Source organism: Condylura cristata, unplaced genomic scaffold (assembly GCF_000260355.1).
Source record: "Condylura cristata isolate star-nosed mole 26May11 unplaced genomic scaffold, ConCri1.0 scaffold00011, whole genome shotgun sequence".
NCBI lineage: Eukaryota > Metazoa > Chordata > Mammalia > Eulipotyphla > Talpidae > Condylura > Condylura cristata.
The window spans coordinates 31,581,451-31,601,684 of record NW_004567112.1 but is presented as its reverse complement, the minus strand read 5'-3'; the positions used below and the strand labels follow the sequence as shown (position 1 = coordinate 31,601,684).

The 20,234-nt window shown below is 45.9% G+C and overlaps 1 protein-coding gene across 1 annotated transcript in view; it reads left to right on the top strand.

Moving 5' to 3' along the window:
* Nucleotides 1–14,512: 14,512 nt before the first annotated feature.
* The window catches only part of LOC105853501 (chromosome unknown open reading frame, human C15orf40), a 24,722-nt gene continuing 19,000 nt past the window's right edge, over nucleotides 14,513–20,234 (top strand). The window contains 2 exon segments of the mRNA XM_012723470.1: nucleotides 14,513–14,604; nucleotides 15,330–15,488. Coding sequence (XP_012578924.1) covers nucleotides 14,513–14,604; nucleotides 15,330–15,488 — 251 coding nt within the window.

Sequence of the window (20,234 nt, the reverse complement as noted above, 5' to 3'; positions counted from 1 at the left end):
CTTCCTGTAGAGGTCCCAGTTGCCCTGTGAGCAGTCTGACACAGATGCTGCACTGCTTTATTGCTGACAGCACCCAGGGACAGTTTCTTTTGCAACCAAGAGCTCTGACTGTTCTTGAGTCAGAAAAGGATTGAGGGAAAGGGGAGCTTTGGGATTGGGGCGTTGTGGGGACAGGGACCGGGATATGCTGGAGAAGCCAGTGCGGCAGGATCTTAGAGCTCTGCTCTGGAGACGGACTTAGACTGCTTCAGCTGCTCTTTGCTTCAGACCATCACCTGGTTGGGAAGATGGACCTCCCACCCTTAATGACCAAAGTTCTTTGACTGTAAAATAAATTGCAGTATATTTTATTTATGAATAAGCATTTCTGTAACATCTGCTGTTTCTGACTTCTTGGATTCTTGGTATCAGAACTTACTGTAGAGAAAGGGTCTCAATTTATCTTCTATTCCAGCCCTTCTCATACAAGAGGAATGCTCCCTTTCCAGGCATTTCCCTTGTCTAATTGGGATGTATGACTTCCTTCATCTTATTCTGCAGGAAAGGAGACCAAGGCTCAGGGAACAGGCCTGTTCCGGTGGCTCAGTGACAGAACCCCGATGCTAGTTGGCGAATCCAGACGTCTGGCTCCACAGCTCTAAAGATTTTATTTGCAGGTCACGTTCCAGTGTCTGCCTAGAGCATGTGTAAAATATGTCTCACCTCCAGCGTGGTGATGAGGCATCAATCTTATTTCTCCTGTGACTTTCCACTTTGGAAGTGAGAGAAGATGTACACCCATTGGGGATGCCTGAGCCCACTGCTTAGGATTCGACTCTACCTGATGGAAACCCTCAGGGTCTGAAGTTATAGGTGGATCTAACCTTGGCAGTAAGGGACTAAACAATGAAGCTGTGACATCTTCAAGTTCAAGAGGCTGTGATTTACATGTTTATGTAGTGCAAAGCCTTTTACCAGTATCCATGAGTTCTACGCTTCCAAGGGAAGAATGTACTGGCAAAAATGTCCATACGATGGGAATAGTCAATATTAAATATCCCTGTAAGGAGATATCATACTGGGCGCTTGCGTGGTGTACCTGTCCAGTCCACACAAAATGTATGAGGCAGCTCTGGATGTGTGCACTTATACACCTGGAATTCTAAGTTCAAGGTGATTAAGTCCTTTGTCTGAGGTCACCCATCCAGTAAGTGGAAAACAGGTTCAGATCTTTCTGTCTGACTCAGAAGTCCATGCACTTTCATCTAGAATGTTGCAACTCAGAGTATGGTCCAGTGGTATCAACATCACCTTAGTAATGCAAGGTCCGGGGCTTCACCCTAGACTCAGCTAATCAGAACTTGCATTTTACAAGATCCCAGGGGGGTGTCTGTTCACATTAAATTTCAAGGCACACTGTTTGGGGTTTCATCTTTTCAGGATCTTGTAGGTAAAATTCTGATTACCATAGTCTCAATGTAACATGAACAGAATAAAGTCTCATAAACATTTCCTTGTGCCACGTTAGCCTTGTGTCTGTGACAAGGTTTTGGGCTGCGGGAGAGGAGACCATAATCTGTAAAAGGGAGGGCTGCAGACCTGTGATATTCTGTTTGGCCAGCAGTGGGCGCCTGCAGCGTCTGTTACTGTAGCCTCTTCAGCAGAAATGATAGGTGGGAACTCACACCCTGGCAATATACAGGGTGCAGTGTATGGAATAAATCATAGTTATGGGGCCAAAGCTTTGCTGGCTGTTTATGTGGCTTGAGGGACTTGGCTGTGCAGCACGTGGAGTAGAGGTGGAAAGGACATTGGTCAATGTGTTTCAGAGCAGGTGATGGGAATAACCCCCTGCAAAAGCCCAGGCACTTCCTAGCCTGCAAGCCTGATTATGGACACAAGAACTCATGAACTGGGGGGCAGAAGACCTGGGTTCAAATTCTTCCATTGTTCTGCACTTACAGAGTGACTGTGGGTCTTCAGCTATCTGAGGAATAGGGTACATGAGTATGTAAATTCTCCTTGAAGGTCTTTTCAAGCTATAATATTCTATGATTTTGTGACTAAACTGCTCTGGGAGACCCCTCTTTATTTTTGTTAAATCAAACTGTGCAAAGCTAATCATCACTCCTCAATTCGTCTATCTTATAACTTTCACCTTTTCTATCTCCATTTTTTTAAGATACAAAAGTAAATATTTAATGTATGATGTTCTAAACATACACAAGCTCAAATAAGTTGCCAAATACCACAAACACCCTCCAGTCCAAAAACATGGCACAGGCCTAATGTATTTCTACAGGACAGTCATTTCCCCACATTGTTTTGGCTTCTGGAGGCATAGTCATTTCTCCATATAATTGTTATTTAACATTTTCCATGCAAAGAATTAAAAAAGCTATTTTTTTCCTCTCACAGTGCTTATCAAAAGTTATGTCTTATCATCTATAATTGGCATCATGTCATGTGACATCAGACATAGCGATACTTGCTGTTAGCAGTATTGTTAAAGATTGTGCCTTTTAACCAGGATATCTGAAAAACTCATAGTTCACCCCATTCCCATCAACATAGGGAAAATAAGATGATATATAACTTCAAACACTGTGTTTTTGAGTATATTCTTAAGAGAACTTCCATTTTGACTTAACATCTGGGAGAATTTGGGCTTCTACAGTCAGTCATTTATCTTTGATGATCCAAAGACTTCTTCTCAGATGGATTTCTGATTCAGAACATTTTAAACCTTGTTTCCCTCTCATTCTTCATGTCCTAGTGTGGTAGAACAGGGAGTCCTACATCCTGTGAGAGGCTGTTAAATAAGTTGGCATGGGGCGAATTCCCGGAAGCCTTTCCTACCTGCATCCCCCGAAGCTGCGGATGAAATCAGGTCTCAGTTCCCTCAATGGTGAGGAAGGTTTTTCACGGCAGGGACAGTGCCGGTCATTGGCTGTGACTCAGCAAGGCTTGGGTCCTCCCTGGAGAGGTTCAGCGGGGAATGGGCCACTGGAAAAACGTCACTGTTTTAGTTTTTTTTCACTTTTTTGGAGCTCATTCAGCCACCAGCATCATTTCTCTCCTATCTGATGTGTCCTCTCTTCCAGTTAATGATTTTTCTCACCACATTCCCACAGTCTGGAACTAAAAGTAGACTTGAGATAAAAATAATTGCATCCTACTTTTTGCTCTCACTTCAAACCACAAATTGAAGGATTAATATAAAAGGCAGCTAATGTTTTGGTTCTTCTAATGTCTAGAAAATATTTCTCAGGTTGGCCTCACTATCTCTCCTGTTCCCCTGTGCTGGTGATCCTCTGCCTTAAGTTTTTTTTTTTTTTTTTTTTTAAATTAAATAACATAGGAGTCAAAATCACAATGAAGCAAACCCAACAGGACAAATGAACTGACTTCTTAAAAAAAAAAAAAGACATGTGGAAAAAAAAAAAAAAACCAAGGTGGAGCAGTCAGTTTTAGATAAACAAATCTTAAGGGATGGTGCACTGGATGCAATGTGTGCACCTTGCGTGGATGCCTGTTTGAACAAATTCACTATAAGAAGGACATTTGTGGAACACAGAGAGACAACTGAAGGTGGTCGAGAAATAAGTTGCTATTAAGGTATTTCTGATGACTCTCCTTGTGTGATATGGCTGCAATTTGAATTATGGTTCAATAAGTGGTCACTGCCTTACTACTCAGGTTCTCCAACACTGGGATTGAACAGGGAAGGAGGCAGAATCAAAACTCCAGAAAGGATAAGAGCTTCAGTCAAGGGGGTGGAGAGAGGGCGAGTGGGAGGGGATGAACCACAGAACTCTTGTTCTCTCTCCTTTTCTTCTATCATCTCTTCCCCTTACAGTTCTTTTTGGGATTTCTCTTCTCTGCGTTCCCTCCAATATTTTATAGGACACTGCCTTCACCACAGTCCACACCACTGGCCCCTTCTCTGTAAGTCTATTACTATGCACAGAATTTACAGGTCAGCCCTTGATCTCCTGCTCATCTCCCCAGCTGGATATGGGGGCGGGAGGGGGGCTTGTCTAGGAAGGGCCAGACTGGTTCTGATACGTATTATATCTCTCTTATCCCGTATGCTAAGAAAAGGCTTTCTGACTGAAATTACTCCAAGAAGATATAATTTATCCTGGGAAGTGACTTTGCACAGAGACGGGATGGCCCTATACTGTGGGAGCTCAGGGTGGGAGCCTACAGACCTCCAGGGGATACGAGGGCTGTGGCTTTAGGTATCCCATCCCATTACTTGTCCTGGCATGACAAAGATGATTTCTGAAAGATGAGGCAGGACATTTGGCTGCAAATACACTTCTCTAGCATGGTTCTCAACCCTGTTCACATGCTAGAACTACTTGGGAGATTTGAAAGGCAGTCTTCATGCACTGCCCTCTTTACGCTTGCTGACCACTTAAAACACAATCTCTGGGGGTGGGGACCCAGACATATTTTTTAAAATTTTCTTAAAACTTACAAAAAAATTATCCAGGTGATTCCAGTTGCAGCTGAGGTTGAGAAGCACTGGGCTGTGCAAATCTTTGCCCCACTATGGAGCTGGGATTTAATGGAGTCATTTACAAAACTGCCAGCTGTTCCTTGTTGGCTGTGCCAACAGAGAGAACAAGCTTATAGTTTTTTATTTCTATAAAATACAGTCAATAGTCCCAACAGTAAACAAGGGAAGGTTCTTAAAGCCATATGCTTCAGGAGAAAATTGGGCTCTGAGCTTAACTGTCAAGAGGAGAAATTCAGAGAGATGGGACAGAAGACTGTTGGTAGAAGAAAAAGGGCTGACAATCATTTCAGATGCTTCAGAATTCCTTGTTCGGGGAAGGAAGCTACAGCAAGGGATGGGGGGAACAGTAGGAAGAAGGAGAGCCCGGGGAAGTGCGACGCTCCATGGGGCTGGTGGTAGGAGGAAGATGCTGAGAGTCTGGACGGTTCTCACTGCCTAGAGCCCTGGGTCCCAGAGTAATCTCTTTGGGAGAATAGGCAGTTATTGCTAAACTAGGTTATCACATTTTTCTGACAAATCAACCTGTCATGCAGGATTGCTTGCCTGTATCTGCACTGAACGCCAGTTCCATGAGGCTAGGCTCACATCTATGAGTTTATCACTGCGAGTTTATCACTATGGCCTTGCTTTACAGGACAGAGCCTGGCACTCAGCCCACTGCTGCAAGGCTAGAGGAAGCCTAAATGAGCAGATGGATGGGTGGGTGGGCAAGGCATGGTGAGTATATGCCTGGGTGCCCCACAATCACTGTCTCCTGAGAGATGTTCTGGAAGATGAGCGCCTCACTCGGGGTTGATGGTTCTTTTCAAAAGCTAGAATTGGCGAGGGACCCTTGAAAGCAGAGCAACTCATAAATTCGATTTTTAAAAAGGCCAGACCTTAGAGTCCAGGGAAGTTTTATTTTAGCAATCCACTTGGTTGCGATTTAAGATTTTATGAGTAGTCACCACGTCAGCCTATCTTGTGACACGAGGACCTCACGGTTGAGGAGTAGACAGGAAGCCTCTCCCTAAGAAAGCCACCAACCTCAAAGAGTGACCTTTCAGACACAATGATTTCTTAGAGAAGAAATAAAGTGCAGCAATGAAAAGAATTTGCTTGCTTCCTTTCATTCTTTGCCAGCTACTTTTATTTCAGAAGGGGATATTTTTGAGCTGCCTTTTGTGTCATCATTGTGTAGGTCTTCTCTCTGCAATCTGTGCAGAAGGGAATCCCGGGGCAGAGGCACCTCAGAAAGGGCCTGGGGAGAGGTGATATGGCCCTTGTCGGCTCATCCTGCTTTATTGCAGCGGTGCCTGCTCAGCCGGCAGGCCCACAAGCGTCTCACCTCTCTAGTGAGTGAGCAGAAAATAGTCCACGGCCTGACGCAGGCTCCACTTTCTGCCGGGGATACTGGACCCAGGTCTGTCTGCAGGCCCATGTCTAGGATGACTGGCAGTTTCTCTTGTGCATCCTGTGGAAATTTTCCAAACTTGACATAGGTCGGGCCCCTTGGACAGAGGGGCGAAGTGTTCAGTGAGAACCCATTGGCTGATACCCTGACTGGCTCTCAGCTGTGGCCCCTGAACAGTGCATTACACAGTGGTTGAGGGTGAGGAGTGCCTATTATCCTTCCTGTCTAAGTGGGGGTGGGGTGGGTTTGGGGGGAGCTAACTGAAGCAGCTCTTTCCTTGACCTTGACAGAGCTGAATGCAGTATTGTAATGGACCTGGGGAGCCCTGAGGACTCTGTTATTTTGAGGATGTGAATTTAAAATTTCCTTTTAGGAATTCTGCTCTGTGCTAGATTTTTTGCTTTCCATACTTTTATTCATTAACCCCCCTAACAACCCTGCAAGTGAGCATGATCGCCCCATTCTGCAGTGGAGGAACTAGGTCCAGAACCATACAGCCAGCAAGTGAAGGAGCCACATCTAAGTCCTGGCATGTTTGATGCTGAGCCTGGTAATCGACACCTGTGGTCTCCTGCAGAAAATCCCGAGGTGGGAGGGGGTATGAGGAGGCAGCACCCCTATCTTGCCAGGCAGTGTCAGGAAAACAAAACCCCTGAGGAGTGAAGACTTGCAGTACTAAAGACCTATTTGATTTTGTCTGCTCTTAGTTGATCAAGGACAGGGTCTTCCTGCCTATTTGGGGCAAGGTCAGTAGATGGAGCTGAAAGAAACACTGCAGTTGACCTCGAGTGAGTGTTTGCACTGCACTGGTTCACTTATATGGGGATTTTTTCCCCCTGTATGAGAGTTACATGTTCACATTCAACCAACCTTGGCTGCTTGATCCAGTCACGTGGAAGCTGTGGGCATGGAGAGCTGACTCTTGGGGACTTGAACATCCTCAGATTTTGGTATGGGGGGCCTGAAACCAATCCTCTAGGATACCAAGGGAGAGCTATAGTCTTGGGGAGTGAGTAAATGGGACAGAGGACACTGTTATCTGGGAGGGCGGATTTGGTCAGCTAGTGGTGAACTTCATGTAGTCGGGACTCATTTTGATTTTCAATGATGTGCACCTGCAACTTACATAATGTTATAAAGCAATGCTACTTCATTTAAAAATAACATTTTCAGAAACTTAACAAAGAGATATATGAATTTTCAGCAGTGGGGAGGTTGACATTCCCAGATGCCAGATTGTTCAAGAACAGCTGTATTTTCCTTCCCATTCTCTGGGAGAGGGAGAACAGTTCATATGTTAACTCAAACTGGACAGGAGAGCCAATGCCATGGTTCATTGACAGGGCCCTCAGAAACATTTACATACAATAACATGAATTTTAATAGGAATCACTCTTGAATTCAGTACTAGATCCATAACATAAAAAAACCAGGTACAAGTCAGAAGAGGCATAGATTTGGGCCATCCCTCAAAAAGGCTGGACGGCTTAGCATCAGTGCTCTAGAGTCTGGTCTCTACTAGGAGAACTAGCAGAAGCAAAGACAGGCATTTTTGCTCAGAGTTCTCTGCCAGAGGTCTGGGGTGCACAGTCCGACTGTGTCCAGCCAGCTACAATTATTGTTATTCAGTTAATCACTCAAACATATTAGTGAGCACTGTGGGTGTCAGGTACTTGTGTGTTTCCTAAGCTAATGTTGAGGCTGATGAGCAGTAAATGCAGACGTAACAAAAGAGATTTGGAAGCTGCTGTAAGAGCATGAAGAAGCTGTAAAGGAAGCTGCATAAGGAACTAAATGGTGACTTAAGGTCACTTTAGGCTGGGTGACCCTCTTTGAGGAGGGACATCTGAGCCGAGGTTGAAATGCTCAGAAGGAGCCAGACGTGCAGAGATTCAAGCAAGGGACAGCAGTGGACAGCCTGAGCAGGAAGGAATAAATTTTGTGTGTTTGAAGAACAGAAATAAGGAACTGACTTTATTCTTACAGGGATGGGGAATGTGGCAGGCTTGGCTAAGTATCACCAAGCTCGTCCTTTCTGGGCTCCCAGGTCTTGTATATTTTCATACCACCACTGATATTAAGTGTGACCTAATTTGAAGTATATTCCTATGCATCTGCTTGGTATCACAGCCATGGCAGGGTTAAGATCTTCAAAATATAGCCCATTTATATTAACTTTTTTTAAAATAAAGATTTCTCCATGCATACGAGAACTAGGCTGTAGGCGAGAAGTATGGAACATAAAAGGATTCACCAGAGACAGAGTGGGGAGCAGAACAGGCTGACGAAGTACTCTGCTGAGGGGAGTAGCAGGAAGGTCAGGAGAGGTCTGCCACACCATGTGGTCACCTCCCAGGCTGGGGATGGAACTGAGGCAGCAGTGGCTGGCAATTACTTGATAGCACTGAAACTTTAAACCCCGTGCCCCCAGAGAGGCCCTATATTCACTTTCTCTAAGTTTTAAACACTTGTCAAGAGGGTCTGGAGTAAAGGACAGTCCTTTGACAAACCCCACATCACCCCTCCTTTGGGGACCACGCCCTGACAGCCAGCTAGCCTGTGACCATAACTATGGCTATTGTCTGCTCTGCGCCACTCCCCTTTCCCCCCAAGTTTATGTCAGAATTAACTCCAGAATCAGTCTCACCTCCAGACAGCCCCAAACACTGCTAGCTCCCACGGTGGAAAATCTTAAGCCTGTGATTAACAAATACTTGTTGAAATTTGAATGAATGTCCTCCCCCTACAAATCCTATACAAATACATACTCTCCTTCTTCACCTTTATATACACCCTCCCTACATTGATATAACTCTGAGGCTTTGTGATTCTTCTAGGATTTTTGACTAAGTTGGGACCTCAGAGCATTGATGAGAGGAAATGAAAGAGTACAATTATATCAACTATTTTTCATGAATGAGGCAAGTGAGACTGAGAGAAATTAGAGCTTCTTAGAACTGGAAAGACTGGACATGGCATTTGAACACAGGCTCTCTGCTACTAATGGTTTTTTTTCTTTCCCCCAGTTTGGCCTTGAGGGCTGAACGTCATCTAGCAGCTGTAGTGTTCCCAGAGGCAGATGTTATCACCTCCTGTGTAAACAAGGTGACTAGGGGGGTCAAACAACTTGTAAGGCCACCCAGCAAACAAGGGATGGGACAGAATTCCAACTCCCATCACTCGGATCTGAAAGCCAGGCCTTTGTCCTTCACCACCTGACCCCACCGTGTAGAAAACTCCATTTTCTGTGACTGTCTCATTTGAAAACCAGCCCTCATGCTACTGCAGCCGAAGCAAGCCTCATAAATAAATTACCTCCTAATCAATTAAATAATAAGCAGCAAAGAATGCTGTAATTCTCAGACTTCCAGCCAGCCAAGCAGAGCCCTCTGTGGAGCTGATCCGTGCTGTCTCTGTGTAATGTCACGCAAATTGCCAGCAGAATCACCACAAAATGTAAAAAGCTAACTCTTGCCTCAGCCCAAACCAGGGCATCTTGATGTAGGACTGAAAGCCTCTCCCACTGTAAAAGCTCCTAAAACTGACAAGGTTCTAGGAGTTTCACTGGAAATTGAAAGGGTCGCTGTGAAATCATAGCTTAAGATCCTTTATTAAAACACAAATTACATCCACAACAAGCTAGGACTTTAACTCACTTTTCAACTAAGCGATGATACCAACTCACTTTCTTCCTTCTTAAGGTGGCTCTCCTGGGGAAGCAGGGAGCAGGTGGTGGCAGGTGAGCCTGACTTGAGATTAGTGTAGGGACACAGTGGCTGGACCCGGACACGCAGACAACCAGATTCAGGTCCTGTCCACAAGAATGCCTCCCAGCGGTTCTTCTTCTTTAAAAGTTTATTTATTTATTTATGCATACAGGCCAGAGGTGTGGGGGGCAAGAGGCTTCACTAGAGACAGAGTGGGGAACAGAAGAGGCAGATTGACCAAGTACACTGCTGAGGGGAGCAGTGGGTGGGTCAGGAGACGTGTGCTGTGCCTTGTGAGTCAGCTCCCTGGCCTGGTGGTGCTTTAACCTGTTGCACCACCAGGGAGGGCCTGTCTCCCGGCTGTTCTTAACAGATATTAATTACCTTGCCCTTAGTTTATTATGTTTTTACTTTTATGGATTTGTCCGTCATTTACATAAAGAATGTAAAAATACAACTCCACCCCTCCGCGTGTGCAAACGTCACTTACCCCAGTCACTCCCCAGGAAAGCTCCGGAATGCTTCTTCCCTCATTCTCTCCTCTCCCTCTCCCCCCCATCACCTCTACTAGCCTGTATTCTCCTCCTCCCCCCACCAACTACCACCCTCCAGTCTATGGATTATTCTTGCTGTGCTTTGCTGGTTTATTTTCTTTGGTGATATAAATACCACAAACAAATGAAACCCTCAGAAACTGTCTCCCATTTCTGACTTATTTCACTTAGCATAATCACCCCTACATCCAACCGCTTTGTCTCAAAAGTCCAATTTCACCCTTTTTAATAATTGAATCATATTCCATTGTCTGTATATTCTGCATCCTTGCCTCTCTCCTCATGTTTCCACCTCCCATTCTTCATTAGGGGTAAACAGCACTATCATTGTCCTGGGCCCAGTGGGAGCAGCCGGAGGTCAGTGGGGACACCAGCCCAGCTGGCTGCTCTCAGGAGGATCACCCACTCCCAGGGTTGGCTCCTCAGTCTTGAACACCTCCCAGAGCTTCCCTGTGGCACAGTTCTGTCTGTACCAGCTTGGGCTTCAATTTCCTCCTCCCATCTGTTCTGATTCAAGAATTCCTTGGGCGTTGCCCAGGGAGGGTTCATTTACTTTTCCCATGAGGAGTTTCCTGAGGAAACTTGAAAAGAAGACCCCCACCCGGAACACCCGGCCTGCCTTCCTAAACCCCTGGGCTGTGTCTCCGTCTCTGACACTGCTCTAACAACGGCCTTCCTTCCGGGTGGACAGAACTTTCCTGAAATTGCCATGTGTGAGGCTGAGTAGCTATGATGTGCCAACGATACAGGCAAGTAAGTGATGGTTGGTTTCAAGAAGTACCCACTAAAAGGAGAAGATTTGAGCGGTGAGAAAAAGGTTTCTGAAAAGGCAGCATCAACTCAATCTGCCCCAAATTGAGCTCATTGTCTTTGCCAACGCTTCTCCTGCTGCTCTATCCTAGTAATGGTAATGGTCTCGTCACTCACTCACTCAAGCTGGAAAGCTGGAGAGGGCCCTGAAATCCTAGAATCAATCAGTAACCAAGTGTTGTCAATTCTGTCTCCTCTATGTGTCTCAAACAAACTCTCTTCTCTTGTCCCTACATGACATTACCTGGTCTAGCCCTTGTCATTCGTGTGGGGTGATTGCAGGAGCTTCCAGCTGGCCTGCCTGGTTTCTCCCTGAATAATCCTACCCTCTCTCAACTCTCACGCCCCAGAGGCCTTTAAGAAATGCAAACTCCAGCCTCTGAAAACACTATTTGCCAATGTCCACTTGTAGCTGCCAGGGTCTCCTGCCCCGGAACACACTCTGACCATTGTCCTGCTATACTGGAACCAATACAGACACATTTCTAGGTGCGCAGGCAGGCATGCTCTTTCACACCTCTGTCCTCAGCATATACTGTTCTCACCAGCTAAATGTCTCTTCTCAGGTTTACCTACAACAAGCCAATCATCTACCAAGAAAACCCCTACTCCTTTTGAACTCCTCTGCAATCTATATACCTAACACTCCAGTGTCTGCTTAGTACAATCTCACTACACGATCTCACTGCAGTCATGCAAGGTGATTATTGACTACTATTTAAAAGAAAATCTTCCTGGTTTCATGCTAATCAATGACAAACTAGAAGCCAAACTCAAATCTGATTAATCCAAAGTCTGGTCTCCCAAGCCAAATATTAAATCAAAATAATAAACATGAACGTCATATTATAAAATGATGGGTCAAAAAACAAACACACAAAGAGCTAAACAATAGAAGTTAGGATTACGTTCAACTGCAATGAACAGTAATGTCCAATGATAAGGCTGCTGATTTCTCTTGTTTGCAATCAAGAAGTTGCCCTGGCCAGGGCTGGCCTAGTGTTGGCAGAATCATCTATTACCACCATTCCCAGGGGACAGCCCTTCTGCTCATGTCCCAATATAAAGGTCTAGCCATCACATCCATCTACCAAGGATGAAAACAACATGGAGCAGAAGACGAGCACAGCCTTGTAGAAGCTAGTGTAGAGCAGCTATTGTATCACTTAATCATGGCCTGAAATCTAATCACATGACCTCACCTAAATGCAAAGGAAGATGGGAAATGTTATCTTTATTCATTGCAGCCAGGTGCCCTAGTTAAAAAGAATTCAAGGATTCTATGAAATGGAGTGGGCTACAGGGGAAATGTCAGGCAGGCGCACAGAGGAGATATTTTGCAAGTGACAACCACATTTCCATCCATACCCCCTCAGTTATCTGTGCCAAAAAGCAGAAAGAACATTATGAAAAGGAGAATTACAAACTGCTAAAAATGGAGCTTCCCTACGACCTAGCAATCCCACTCCTAGGTATCTACCCAAAAGACACAAAAACACTGATTGAAAAAGACACCTGCCTCCCATGTTTAGTGTTGCTTTATTTACAATTGGAAAGACATGGAATCAACCCAAATGCCCAAAAGTAGATGACTGGATTAAAAGGGTGTGGTACATACACACAATGAAATATTACTCAGCAATCAAAAAAGATAAACTCATGTCTTTTGCAGCAACATGAATGGAGCTGGAGAAGATCATGCTTAGTGAAATAAGCCAGAAAGAAAAGGAAAAATACTGGTTGGTTTCACTCATAGCAGGAGTAAAAGGACAGGGCGAGAAAATAATAATAATAATGAACAACTATATACCAGAGACATTTTATGGGGGTGGAGTGAGGAATGGGATCAAAAATGGGGACGGGGGTAGTGTACTAGACTATGGTGATGGCACATGGGTGATTTGGTGATGGGAAGTCCACATGGATTACAACTAAGATGGAAAAAGGCACAAAATGATGTAAAAATAAATTATTATATCATTAAAAAAAAAAAAAAAAGAATGAGGAGAATTCCTGGGCCCTCCTTGGTGGTGCAATGGGTTAAAGCACAGCACTGTGAAGCTATCTGCAGCCATTACCCCACGAGTCCGATCCCCAGCCAGGAAGGTGGCCCACATGGAGTGGCAGACTTCCCCTGGCCCACTCGCTGCTCCTCAGTAGTATAATTCATTATATCTGCTGTTCTGCTTTCTTCTCTCAGCTGGATTCTCTGACCCACTGCACCTCTGGCCTGTACCTCTGTTCTGTATGCATAAATAGATAAATCTTTAAAAAAGAGAGAGAGAAAGAGGGAGAGAGAGAATGAGGAGGGGAGAATTCCATAAAGTCAGGAAAATTAATTAACTGCAATTTCACTGCTGATAGGGGCTAGGAAAATTTCACAAGGTGATGTGAGCTCCTGCAACTACACAAGCCTTGTAAATATCCAATATCCATTTTCCTTCATTCATGGGAAAGAGTAAGAATTAGGTACTAGCTCAGTGGCCACATTTTGGAACCTGGGGAGAAGCAAATTTTGTAGAATGTTTCACATAGAGAAACACAATAGCGTCTATCTGCACTTTTTCTCCCACACCTACCTCTCCAACCCTGGGCCCCGGGGGCAAAGTGCTGGTTGATAGATTTTGTACATTTGAAGGCCGTGTGGTCCAGCAGAAAGCAGATGGCAGCCCCCCACTGCCATTAACCAATTCTATGTCACTTTGGGCATTTTGCTCAGCCTCTGTGAATCTTGATTTCCTCCCTGGTAAAAAGGGAAGAGTAGCTTAGCCTTTTGTGGCTCCAGGCCTGATGGGAAGGATCACATGAGATTATGGAATATTATTTACACTTTGTTAACTGAACAGTGCTTTGGTCATAAAGGATCATTAGCCAAAAACCAGGGAGAAGCTGAAGATTAGGTTACTTAGAAATGAATGCTCACAATGCAGTCCCATGCAGTGTGCTCCCACATACTGCAGCCACCTGCCGGCTGAATGCCAGCCTCAGCACAAATACCGCTGACTGCACATGGAGGGGTGTGTCTGTTCCCACTGCTGTTCAAGGAAGGCCCATGTGATTCCTCAGCTAATATTCCTCAGCTGTTACTGCTCAGCAACAGCTCAGGTCTCTGCTGTTGGGTCTTTATCCAAACATCAATATTTAGTTGTTTATCTCTAATGACTTCAGCAATTCAATAATTAACCAACGAGGCTGACAAGACAGCTTGCATATTAAACCAGGTAGCAACCTCAGGGAATGTAACCCCAGAGTCAGAGATATACACAGGAGTTAAGTGGACAAGTTTGGGGAACAGGTCAGCTGGAGTTTGAAGCCCGACTCAGCCACTTCAGCCACTTTTAGAAGGGAGTAATAATAATCAAAACCTCACTGGATTGTTGACAGCAGCTATGGCAGCTTCTGCACAGAATCAGTGCTTAGTGCAGCTCTGGATGGCAACAATGCCGCAGACTGCATGGATGTAGCTTGTTAATTTGCTGCTGATTTCCATTCCAGCAAGCTGAAAACACGGGGAGAGGGGATAAGAGGGAAATGGGGGATAATGGTACTTGGATTACACAGAATGGCCCAGGAGCACAGAGAAAACATACTGTGGACCCCAGTATTAGCTCTTCACATGCAAGAAACAGCAGGGTGAGTGGGAAGGAGGACCCAAGACCACCTAACCTGAATTTGACTCACCAGCCTGAACAGCTCCTGTAACGTCCAGGCCTGACTCAGATAGCCCTAGCTTCTGAGAAATCCTCCATGTCCAATGAAACCTCAGCAGATCAGGGGTGGCTTCAAGCTGCCTTCTGCTACTACACAGGACCATTCCAGGTCTGCTTTCTAACAGTGACCCCAGAGATGGCACCTTCAGCTCTACCATCCACAAGGGATCTTCCATTCCTTCCTTAGTCCTGATTCCCCAAAGAGGCTGGGTGACCTAGTGCTTAATTGCAAGGATCCTACAGCTAGACAAGGGCTGTAGTTTGGCCTGGGTCCTGTTATTCTACTCTCACCAGACTTAATGCTGCCTGTGTAATATGGAGAACTTAATAGAAAACATAGTTCAGGGAGTCTTGTGCATAATGTGAATGAACACCAGTCTTAACTCATATTAAGCACTCACTAAATGTTAGCAATTTTTATATAATGGAAAATTTAAAGGAAAAAAGGTTCACAGTTTTGCGTACAACGCAAGCATAAGTCTTAATACATATTAAGTATTCCATTAAATACTAATAGCTATTTTTCCATCAAGTGCTCTTGTATTTATGATTCTGATAGTTTTAGCCATTTGAGGTATAACAAGGCTCCAAAATTGTCTAGATTCCGCCCATCTCCCTGACTGATATCATTCTGTGTTGTTGATTCAGGGGCCCAGGCTTTGTCGTGGGCCTTCAAACCTCCTCCAGCTGCACCTGGCTCTTAACAGCACCTGTGTGCAAGGCCTCCAGCCATTTTAGCTCTAGTTCAGACATTGCCATGGAGTTCCAGACTCACAGAGCCAACAACTTCACACTTCCATTTGCAGAGTGTGTGGTAAAGAACTTAAGCTTGCCAACAAGAGTTTGCCTCTTTGCCCTTGGCTTCTGGGAGGTTTTCTCTAAGCTCTGGGGATGACATGCCTGACTGGAGTGTCTTTATTTGCTTGAGGGCCTTGGATCACACCAAATAGTCTAACAATGTGATTTAGGGTGGAGGATTTGAGTCAGTGGTATCAGCACAACCAGAGGGACTGGAAATTAAGATCGGCCACACGAGCAATCAATCATTCCTACATGATGGAGCCCCAACAAAAACTGCACACAGGCGCTTGGATGAGCTTCCTGGGTTGGCAGTCCTCCACACATAATGTCACACATCGATACCAGGAGAATAATGGTGAGCCTTCCCTTGTAACAAACCATAAACCTGAGTGTAACAGCTTTCAGAGAATTCTGCGGTGCTTCTAGGGAATATTCAGACATAAAGGTTTTAAAGTTCCCAGATTTTTGTTTTATAGTTGCCTATTGATTCTGATTTTGATTTTATTACAATTACTTTTTTTAAAAATCCTTATCCCTTATTTGGATCCCCTACCCTCCTATAAGTGAAACCATCAGTATTTTTCTTTCTGTTTTATTTCACTGAGCATAATGACCCCACCCAGCTCTGTAGGGGGGAGGAGGGAGAGGGTCAAAACAGGGAAGGGAAGAGAACAGGGAACAATGTGCTGGACACGGGTGAACTGGGCCCAGATGATAAAGCAAATGTTGTATATAAATGAGGAATCATATACATGAATTTTGATTTGCGCTTCCAAAAAAAAAAAAAACCGAACAGTATCTTTGTAATCTTCAAAATATGGTCCTTAACGTCACCTTGCTTACTTCTACCAAACCAGTAGAAAGAAACAGGACATCAGTATCTTGAGTTTTCTTAGGTGCGGGGCAAAGTCAGGAGAAGAGGGCACGGGGGCTGAAGCCTGGCTCCTGGGTGGTGAGATAATGTCCCAACTCTGTCACGACTTTCATGTGACTTTGTATGTCACTTTCCTCTCTTTGGGTCTCAGTACTTTTTCTCCTATAAAAGAGTTCAAAGAGTTCAGGATCATAATCCTGGCTGTCAGCTGAGCTTTGGTTTGGGCAGGCTCTGTGGAAAGGGCAGAGGTGTTCTCAGAAGAAAGTATCCATACCGCCAGTTCCCATTCTTAGTGGTCTCAGGACCAGAGTTTCAGGTGAAGCCCTGCTGTCCATGATCACCGCAGGGAAGAGGCTGCATCTCACTCTACCAGGAATTACTGCAGCACAAAAAGAAACAGATGGTCCTGAGTTGGTGCTGCCTCTTCCACCCTTATCTCTTGCCTGGACTTGTCTCCCTGAGACAAGGTGGTGAGGTGGCCAGGTAAGAGTGGGCAAGGCCTAGAGCCTCACAGGCCACCACTGCTTGTGGCTGAGACGATTGTCACAGCGAGACTGTAGGCTTTCACTGGGTGGTTCTACCCGGGAGGTCTACAGGGAGCTTTCAAGGAAGAGGAATGAGGCAGAATGGACCGTCCTGGACCTTAGGCATTAAATATGAGGTCCATTTCCACAGCATGGGGCAGAGTGGTTGTTCCATTCAGATTCAGGCAGTTAAAGAAATAGGCCCTACTGCAACCCAAACCCAATCAAGGAGAAATTTCCTTAGCTTGGAGGCAGGGCTCATGGGAGAGGAAGGTAGGGGGCATGGATCCAGGGGCCAGTTAATGTTTTGACCTGGTTTGGTTTTTTCCCCTTTGAAATTCTAAAGTTGCCATAAGATTTGACCTCCTATCCCGGGAACCTGGGAACCTGCAAGAGGTAGAACCTCATGGATAAGCCCGGGGTCATGACCACATGTGGGCCTGCAGCTCCCCAGGCAGTCTGAGGCCAGTGGGCACACCCCACTGGCTCAGGAAGTGCAATCAGCCCTATGGTCTGCCGGAAGCTGATAGCAGCAACGCTGAGATTCAGTGCTGAGTCAGGAATGTAGAATGTTGGGAGGGGTCCACAGGCCGGGTGGCAGGTGGAGACACCACCTGTACCAGGTGGAGTGCAGGCCAATGGCATGGGCTTGGTTGGCTTAAGGGTGCAGTTTCTGGCTGGATATGTAAGGCTACATGGGGAGTCTCTCTGACCAAAGGTGGGTGGCTCCTAGTTCTCACAGCTTCTGAAATCCTCTGGAAATGTAAGGAACAGGCAACCAAGGCCTGCACAACTGTCAGGAGTCGGTTAGAAAATGTCAGGCAGGTGCTGGGGAAGGAGCTTCAGGAATGCAGGGGACCTGTTGAAGGCCACTGTGCTCTCTCTCCACCCTTCCCGGCCCCTGCCTAGGATAAGGGGTGTACAACTTTTGGGGTGTGCTGTCATCCTGGTGGAGGCACAGATGGAGGGGCAGTGAAGCAGCAGTGTTTGTTTTTTGGAGGCAACAAAACAGAAAACCTTGTGTCATTTTAACAAAGAAGAAAGGAAACAGCAGGCAATTAGGCAAGAGTGTATCAATTAGTGAGCTAGAAAAATGCTTTACAATATTATGATGATTCAACACTGTCAAACAAAAACAAAATAGAAAACAACCCCCAAAACAAGCATCAGAAAAATCCACAGCAATTGTTAAGTAATAGCTTCGTTTAAATGCATTTAAAATACATAGCGACAGACAAGAGCCAGCAACCCATTTGATTGGGAACGAACCGTTAATATAATGCAACTGAGGTTGTAAAAGCAGTGCATTTGCACCAAGTACCCCCAAACATGGTCCCCCTTTGAATGACAAATCATGGTGACTACTTCCTACCCACCTCCGCATCTGGGAAATGTGGCCAAATCTTCAAAAGGGAGCCAGACACAGAGAAGGCACCATGCACATGTCCCCTCCAGGGCCCCTCCCAATGTCCTGCCTCAGCCAGGCTGTGTAAGTGAGTCAGTGAGTCAGTGTAAGTCAGTAGATAAGCGATGAGGGTGCATTTGGCCAAGAGCAGGCCCTGGGGCTGGATCCTGTTCCTTACCTTCCTGGTTAGGGGGCACACTTGAGGCTATACTAAGGGGATCATCTGCAATTAAGGATCCCTGCCTTAGCTGCTCACCCAGGCCTGGGTCTTTCCTCCTAATCTAGGCACCCCTGGAGCTCAAGGTGCTCACAAATGAGTCTACATCTGGCCCTTTCCTGCTGCGTGGCTGCTGGAACATTCTGCTTTTCTACACTCTCCCATCCTCACCATGAACCACTATCTGCAGACTGTTGCCAGACACCTTGCTAAGGGTTCCAAAGCTGGGTGCCCAGATCCAGCCAGAGCTCAGCACCCTGTGGCGGAGGGTGGGGGGGGGGGGGGGGGAGTAACGGGTAGGGACTATGAAACAAGTCTTGAATAAATCTGGGGGGGGGGTGCAAAATAAAAGCACTGCCTTTGGTAAAAACACAGCAGAGAATGACTGTCTTTTACCAGCTCAGTGGCCATCTCTGGGAGCCTGTGCTTGGGGCTGGGCGCCCTCGAGGTAACAGGGGCAGGAGGGACTATGGGGAAGCAAACAGGTTCTTGCTGAGTCTCACCCGCTTGGGGAACAAAGCAGGTACTGCTCCTGGCTGGGTCTTTAGAGTGTTTCAGGGAAAGACCGTGATCTCATGATATTTTTTGCTGGGAACTGCCTGTGTGATTCTTCACCCTGGGTCCTCGCGCCACCAGCTCTGTTTCTGGGTCAAGTCTTTCCTTTGAGATTCCCTTTTTTGCTGAGCAGGACGCCCCCACGCCCTGCTCACCAGTCCCTTTAGCACAGGTCTGCACCCTGAACCTCCAGCTGAGAGTGGCAAATTTTGCTTTAAAGTTTTTTGCTTATAAGTTTTTGAAAGATTTTGGTATGTTTTAATGATAAGATACTAAATAATAAGATACCATGTGCAATAAAAAAATTTGAATATGTAATTAACTGATTAATTCTGTAAAATTTCCTATGCATAATTTCACAAATCAAAGGCAACTTAAAAATATTAATTAATCAATTAATTTATACTATACTCTGGTTCAAAAACATGGCCCCTTTGCCTGTAGGGGGACATCTACAACACGTACCCCATTTGTGGCTTGATTTGTCACTACCTCCCCCAACCTGACCCCATTCCAACTGCCCAGGCCTCTGCTCTCTGCCTCCAGGGAACGTGCCATCAAGCAGATGGATGGCCACTTTTCAGCTTTAGAAGAAATTCACTTCAGCAACCCGAAAGCAGTTTGAGAAACAAATGTTTCTGTTGTAAACATCTCACACAGCCATAAACTCCGTCCTCTCTTTACAGCCCCACGGAGGGGTGACCCTGTCCTTCCGTGACCCTGCAGCTGGGCACCGTGGTTTATGAGTTCTCTCCTTGGCAGGGGGGACTGGCAAGGATGGAGCGGAGCAGGAATTCAGGCCTGCGTCCTCAAGGGCCTCAGGTGGGCCACTGACCGCCCAGTGTGGACACGTCCATTTCACGCTGTCCAGTGCCTCACCCTGGTCTTGGAACTGTGGCTGGAAACCAGCCCTGACTTGCTGGGTGAGCCCCCACTGAGGCCGAGTCCTGTCTGCCCCTGAAGTCCTGTCACAGATCAGCTGCGGTCTGTAGCACATGGATGGTGCCTGTCATCTGCAGCTTCATCACCAAACACAGCTCGGTCAGCCTCACCGACAGAAATTTATTTTCTCAGAGTTCTGGAGACGTTGAGGAGGTCTAAGATGAAGGCGCCGAGGAGGCTGGTTTCTCCTGAGGCCTCTTTCCTGGCCTTGCAGTGGCCACCTTTTGTGTCCTCA